General features: G+C 30.8%; 2 protein-coding genes across 2 annotated transcripts in view; both read left to right on the top strand.

Annotated features, from left to right (window-relative positions):
* LOC107625796 (ferritin-2, chloroplastic) lies at window positions 212-2,605 on the top strand. Its single transcript, XM_016328517.2, has 8 exons — window positions 212-619; window positions 770-853; window positions 942-1,002; window positions 1,306-1,393; window positions 1,530-1,591; window positions 1,702-1,767; window positions 1,978-2,041; window positions 2,201-2,605. The coding sequence occupies exons 1-8, from the start codon at window positions 315-317 to the stop codon at window positions 2,248-2,250; spliced, it is 780 nt and encodes a 259-aa protein (XP_016184003.1). The 5' UTR covers window positions 212-314; the 3' UTR covers window positions 2,251-2,605.
* The window catches only part of LOC107627711 (ferritin-3, chloroplastic-like), a 4,135-nt gene continuing 1,219 nt past the window's right edge, over window positions 4,675-7,590 (top strand). The window contains exons 1-3 of the mRNA XM_021116219.1: window positions 4,675-5,273; window positions 5,654-5,737; window positions 5,828-5,899. Coding sequence (XP_020971878.1) covers window positions 4,852-5,273; window positions 5,654-5,737; window positions 5,828-5,899 — 578 coding nt within the window. The 5' untranslated portion in view covers window positions 4,675-4,851. The remainder of the gene's footprint in view (window positions 5,274-5,653; window positions 5,738-5,827; window positions 5,900-7,590) is intronic.

Genomic DNA, 7,590 nt, shown 5'->3' with positions numbered 1-7,590 from the left:
GGAGGTCGCTGAACCGAACATTTGATCTGTTTCGTGGTGGCAACGTGGAAAGGATATTTCCATTGATTCCACATTCACACTGGATAGGGCCACGAGCCCGCCACACGCCCCAACTCCCCAACAAATCTCAACCCTCCACGTGTATCTCAATCCAACGGTCCATAATTATTCATATTCCTAAAACGCCCTTCAACACCACTACTTATATCCCCTTTACCCCTTCCCCATTTCTTCGCACCACAGAATCTCTTAGAAGCCGCCATTACCACACTCTTCTTCTTCTTCTTCTTCTTCTTCTTCTTCTTCTTCCCGAAATGGCCCTCTCTTGCTCCAAAGTCTCTAGCTTTTCTCTTTCACCTGTTTCTAGTGGTTGCGATGTTTCTGCGAACAGAAAGATCGCAGCTTTGAGCTTCTCTTCTTCTTCTAAGAGTAGGAGCTTCAAGGTTGTTGCAGCCGGGGGCGGCGTTGATGTTCCTTCTAAGCCACTCACTGGTGTGATTTTTGAACCTTTTCAAGAGGTTAAGAGGGATGCTTTTGCTGTTCCTATAACACCAAATGTTTCGTTGGCTCGTCAGAACTACGCTGATGAATCTGAATCCGCTATTAACGAGCAGATTAAGTAAGAATTCTCATGATTTCTCACTTTTGTCTTGTTTTCTACATAGAATTATAGATCTTCTATATTTTTAGAATTTGTACGGCTATCATAATTTGTTGTTGTTATTAATTATTTTTATGATGAGATGATTTATTTGGTGTATGAATGCAGTGTGGAGTACAACGCTTCCTATGTGTACCACTCTTTGTTTGCATACTTTGACAGAGATGACATTGCTCTCAAGGGATTTGCAAAGTAAGTAACTTACATCTGTGAATTCACTTCTTCCGTTTCTCAAATGGGATTTAAATTTGAGTGTATTGTATTTTGTTGAAAATTGCAGGTTCTTTAAGGAATCAAGTGAAGAAGAAAGAGAGCATGCTGAGAAGCTTATAAAGTATCAGGTTGGTGTTGGAACTCTTGGCTTTAAGGATGATTATGTTATGTGTGTTATGTTTTAAATACCTTGGTGGTCAAAATTTTATTGAAAGATCTTTAGGAAAAGGGAGAGAAATGATTATTATCTAACAAAAAGTAATTGATGTTGTATAGTCATATGTCCAAACCATTTTCCTAATGCTCAATTAATTAATTAAGATCGCATACTTAGTGCCTTGAGTGAATTGTTTGAGTTTGCTAGTGTTGTTGGTTACTACTTGGCTCTTAAGATATATGTGTAATGAGATGTGTGATTCTGATTGGTTCAGAATGTTCGCGGTGGTCGGGTGACACTGCATCCCATCACCGGTCCTCCCTCAGAATTTGCACATGCTGAAAAGGGTGATGCACTCTATGGTAATGTTCTCAATAGTCATTTACCTTGATTTTTCTCTGTTTTCAGATTGATACAAATAGTGCTATTAGTTGTGTTCTGCAATATAATTTAATCTTATTTTGTACTTGCTCATTTTCGTTTTTCTGTTTGATACAGCCATGGAATTAGCTTTGTCTTTGGAGAAATTGGTGAATGAAAAGCTTCTTTCTCTTCACAGTGTAATGCCTCTTGTGCCTTTTTGCTCTGAGTTGAATTGTTTTTCAATATGCTGTCACATTATTTTTAAACTCTAGTTCTTAAGGTTAAATCTGTTCTTCATGAATCATAGGTTGCGGACCGTAACAATGATCCACAACTTGCCGACTACATTGAAAGCGAGTTTTTGTATGAGCAGGTATAACTTTGCTGAATTATGTCTACTTGAGATTTCAGGTTAACCAGAACTTGGATCCATAAAAGCACTAGATTTAGAACAAGAAGTGAATAAAATGAAAAATTCTTACATGGGAACAAGCAGAAATTAGGGTGGATTATATTTGCATCATTACAAAGTGTAAAAATTAAATAAGGGTTTGTGTAACATCTTTTGTTTTGGTTGGTACAGGTTAAATCAATCAAGAGGATTGCAGAGTATGTTACTCAATTGAGAATGGTTGGAAAGGGTCATGGTATGCACATAACCTATATAGATAGCTCCACTCACTTTTAAATTGCTTCTAAACATTTTCACACCAAACAGTCTAAGAAGAAATAAAATGTCTAAAGTGAAAAATGCTATGGTGTTGGGTTTCTGACTGAAAGTATGACTCTGCTTTTGTTGCTTGCAGGTGTGTGGCACTTTGATCAAGTTCTTCTCCATGAGGAAGCTCATGTATAATCTTGAACAACTTGCTCTCCGCAACTTGGCACTGTCTAAACTCAACGTTGTGTGTTGTTTCATAGTTGTACGATAGAACTAGTATTTGACTTGCGTAGATGCGTGTGTTATGAGATTTGCTTAAGATATTGATTAGCTTAGTGATCTTTGTATTAATGTAGGAATTATGTGGTTGCTAGTGTCTGTCTAGAAGGCTAGAGAGCCTAGAAGTCAATATTGTGAAAGTATATCTACTTCTACTTTGTAGCTTGCAATTTCATTTTGTTGGAAATAAAAGTGATGTTGTACCGAAAAAAGAGCTTGTTATTTGTATGGTGCAAGTAGAACTATGAATTATGTGATGATTTTTAATTTTCATTCAATGCCAATGATTAGTACATTGGTCTTATCATTAAGAGTATCTTATGAAGACAAAATGATGATGGTGAGATTTGAGAAAGAGATGTTAAACATTAGTAGAAGCTAAATGTTAATTTCTAGTGAAACAGTATTGGGAGAGAGAAATGTCCCTATAGTTCATGAGATGCATAAGAGTGAAGGATTGATCAGGCTTCTTGTTGCATGAGAATTTTCAGCAAACTCCATTGTTGATTCCATATTCCGTGTATTTTTAATATTGAATATCATTGCTATTTTTTATATTATTTACTCTACTATTCAACCTTCAAGTAACTCCTAGCGAAAGTATAAGAAGTTTAAAATTCTTAATTTTGATGGAAAATATTAAAAGCATTTATCTTTGACTTTGTAATTTTCGAATCAAGAATTCTTTGTCTGACCAATTTTATTAATTTACAACTTCTTTACTTAAAACTTAAGAGAATGAAATTGGCCGTTATTATTATAATAAGGCTTTATACTTTCACTCTTACATTTCAAAAATACAAGAGCAAGATATTCTTAAAACTTATATCCATTTAATGAAAAAATTTAACAATCTTGCATTTTAATCAAACATGTCGCTTTTGTAAAAATGTCTTCAGATATCATTTTAACAAGAATTTTTCAATTGAATCCTTTTCTTCTTTTACAAGTTTACCGTAACAGAAACGTTATTTTAAAATATATAAACGCCTATATTCTTTGTCCATATATTTTCTTTGTACCCACGAAGAAGGAGCTTGCATGATCTGGGGGTTGAAGTTTCTTCCACTTACCTAGGGCAATAGATAAGACTAAGGGTTTATGCTCATTCTTATTTGTGGGATGAAATTTTTTTAAAATTTAATTTAATTTTATTTGAGAGTTGAGAATTTTTCGATCTAAATTTAGGATTACAATACAATCTTATATGTAGATTAACTAACTTTATTCTAAGCCAATGAGTAATAGCTCAAATGGCATAGTCTCTCCATACTCAATTAAGAAGTTGCAGGTTCGAGTCTCCTATCTTTGATAAAAAAAAAAAAAAAATCTAACTTTATTCTAAATTCAATCTATTTGTAGATCGAGTTACCAATTCTATCCAACCAAATCGAATCGGATTGAATACCCGTGAATAAGACTAGCCTATAACATCATCAAAAAGCATAAGTGTAGGATACATTGACATTAATTAATTAGTAAACAATAATTTTCATATGGCTAACAGAATCTTAGACCTTGATTATGCTTATAAAAAGACTTATAGAAAATATTTTTTTATCCTTTTAAATAAGTAATTACGTAAAATTTTTCACATTTTGATTCTTTATAATTTTAAGAGAGGTCAATTTTTTATAAATTCTCCTTTTATTAGTCTACCTTTTTTTTTTCTTAATATTAGGTGATTGACCCCCCTTAACATCTTAGACTTTTATATCAAAATCTATACAAATTAATCATAAAAATTCTAATATTATATTATAAAATATTTTTTTTTCAAAATTTAAACTAATAAAAAATAGTTTTATTTCTAACATTTTGCTCTGTCCAATGTTACTAGCCGCCCACAACTCTTTTCAACTTGACCATCTCCAACTACCACCTTCTCATTTCCAGGCACATCATCGTCGAGTTATATTCCATTTCCTACCTTTTTTTTCCGTCTAGTGTGCCACCTCCTCCTCTAAACTCAACCTTACCCTAAACCAACAATAATGAAAACAATGACATCAACTCATCTATCACTCCTTAGTTTTTCAATTATTTTATTTTATTAAAATAATTGAATAAAATTTGTCTATAGATTACAAAAAAATTTACTTTACCAAGTATAAAAATAATTTCTCAAAACTTTTTATTTACATTCCATTTTCAAAATGTACAAAAAGAATTATAAGATACCTTTAAATCCTCAACCAAATAATTAGCTGTACATAATCAAAGTGTGTGGTGTTCTACTACTAAACATAAAATAGCATTGCAGCCATTGGCCAAAAATCTTGGTATCCACCACAATCCACAAAGGTCAAAAGATTCCATCTTGTAAAAGACACAATACTTTTGTCTTCTTTATCACTGTCTTTGTTGCCACCACAACATGGACCAGAGATTCTCACTCTTTTCGCTTTCACACCACTTAGACCACGAGATCGCCACACGCCCCTCCCAAACAACCAATCCCAATCGTCCACGTGGCCCTCAAATCCGACGGTTCACATACTAATTCTATTTCCAAAAATGCCCCTCGCCATAACTACTTATATCCTCTTTACCCTTCCCTTGTTCTTCGCCCTCTTCACAGTTCAGACTTCAGAGCTACCTCCATTACCACCCTATCTTCCATTTCCTCTTCCTTTCTCTTATTCAAACCCATTTCCCAATACCCTTTTCATTGTTCTTTCCAAAATCTCCCTTTTTGTCTCCAAAGTTGCTTCTTTTGTTGTTGTTCCCAGAAAGCTTTCAGATTTTTCTTCAAGCTTTGGCTTCTTGAGGGTTTTCGGTGGTGCTGATGCACCTTATGCGCCACTCACTGGTGTGATATTTGAGCCATTTGAAGAGGTGAAGAAAGATGCTCTTGCTGTTCCTCTGACACCAAATGTTTCGTTGGCTCGACAGAACTATGTTGATGAATCTGAATCCGCTATCAATGAGCAGATCAAGTAAGTGATTATTCCCCATAATCAAATCCATCATATTTGTTCTTTTAAGTTTTAATTTTTAGTGTTCTGTTGCGGATCATGATTTTATTCTACTTATATATATAAAATTGTTATCTTACAAAGAGACAATTTTGGTATACATTATAGTTTGGTTATTATCTATTTTGATTTATAATTTTGATTTTATTATTATTATTTTTTTGCTATTTTTCGTCCTGATTTGCTACTAAAATTTTCTCCATTTCAAAAGTAAATATATATTTTTTTTGATACGTTGTAAAATGAATGTAGTTAAACATAAATTTTATGTAAATATATTAATTTCTCAATTCATTAAAAAAATAAATAAAGTGAAGGTTCATTTTTGTCTCTGGATGCAGTGTGGAGTACAATGTTTCCTATGTGTACCACTCCTTGTTTGCATACTTTAACAGAGATGACATTGCTCTCAAGGGTTTTGCAAAGTAAGTAACATGCATCTCTCTGCGTTCACTTCTTCCATTTCTCACATGGGATTTAAATTTGAGTGTATTGTATTTTGTTGAAAATCGTAGGTTCTTTAAGGAATCAAGTGAAGAAGAAAGAAAGCATGCTGAGAAGCTCATGAAATATCAGGGTGTGTTTGGGGAATAGAAAAACTCGTTTGAGCGTCTTGAACGTTCCATTGTTATGTTTGACAACTTGTTGGAATCTCTAACCAAAAAGTGTTTTTACCTCTAAACGTACGTTTATGTGAAGCTAAAATTTCAAGCTTCTACGTTCACGTTGGTAAGAGTAATTACCGTTGGAGGAATTAGGTAAGAAATTTATTCTATATCTATTAATTGTACCCTTCATTTCTTCTATAAAAAATAAAAAGGATGCACATAACTACATAATTTTACAGTAATTTTCTGTATATTCTTTTCTGTACGTTTTTTGTTACAAATTTTTTTTTCAAATTTGTTTTCATCACTGTCAAGGTAAAGATGTTAATTTTTTTATTATTTTTAGTTCTTTCTTTCATATTTAGTTTATATGAATTTTTTTTATTTTTTTACTATTTTTTATGTTTAATATGTAAAGTGTCTTTTTTATTTTTATTCGACTTTGTTCTTTTTATTTTTTATTTATTTTTATCATTGACTTTTTTTATATTTTTTTCAGTGTTCTAATCTCTCAGATATGTTATTAATTTTTCTATGGTATTCTTATTATTTCTTGTTCATATGAATTCTATTTTTTTCTCTTTTATGCACTGTATTTATATCTTATACGAAGTTTATTTTATTTTTTTATTTGATATAGTTCATATAATTTTTTTTATCTTTTATTATATTTCTATTTTTCAAATGACATATATTGTTGGTTTTATAAAATTTTTATCATTTTTTATTTACTTGAGTTCTTGTTTTATATTTTATTATACTTTATCTTCTGCAGAAATAGACCGTGTTCGAAATTCAATTAAGGATCAAATTATTAATCACATGTAGTAGAAATAATAGTGTTCTTATATACTAATTTTGTATAAAATATTATTTTTTATGTATTTCATTAGTGTTTTATCTTTTAATTTAATATTTATTAGTGTTTTTATGTATTAAAATATATTTTGTCAATTTTTATATATTACTTTAATTTAGTAAGTAAATATTAACTTTATTATAAAATAAATTAATAAGATTTATTCAAATATCTAAAGTAAAATAATAGAATAATATTTAAAATTATTTTAATTGATGTCTCTTTTAGTAATTTTTCATTTAAAAGTGATTTTGAGTAGTATAATCCAAACAACATTTATTTTACTATAATTCATTTTCACATAAAGATTGCCAAACATAAATCACGTTAACACAAACTTACTTTTCATCAAAATCAAATTTACAAAATCAATACTATGCAAACTCCCATTTGCAAACTGTAATCTAAATACATACTCAGGTTATATTCTCTAAAGTGATGCACTATTATATTGATTCTGGAATGTACTATATTAATCTACTGAGTTTATATAGCAACAGACTAAGAGTAATAAACTACTATACTAGTGTTACATACTTTCTAACGTGTTGAATTATTGAGTTTGATAGTGCCTATAAAACACGAACACTTTTCTGATTTCTCATATTTGCATGTTAGATACATTTTAGATATAATATTTATTAACACTCGTTTGATACACAATGTTTTTTGTCTCCAAACTGTATCTTGATAAAAAAATAAAAAAATTTTTTTCGAACGCTTGAACATTCCTAAATATCATCATATATCATTGTATCCAACCTTATTTTTAACCTATATTCTTAAAATGAGAATTTAAAAAAATATATAT

The sequence above is a fragment of the Arachis ipaensis genome, chromosome B02 (genome assembly GCF_000816755.2).
Source record: "Arachis ipaensis cultivar K30076 chromosome B02, Araip1.1, whole genome shotgun sequence".
Taxonomy (NCBI): domain Eukaryota; kingdom Viridiplantae; phylum Streptophyta; class Magnoliopsida; order Fabales; family Fabaceae; genus Arachis; species Arachis ipaensis.
Note: the sequence above shows the minus strand (reverse complement) of the source record. Positions and strands in the feature narration are given on the sequence as shown.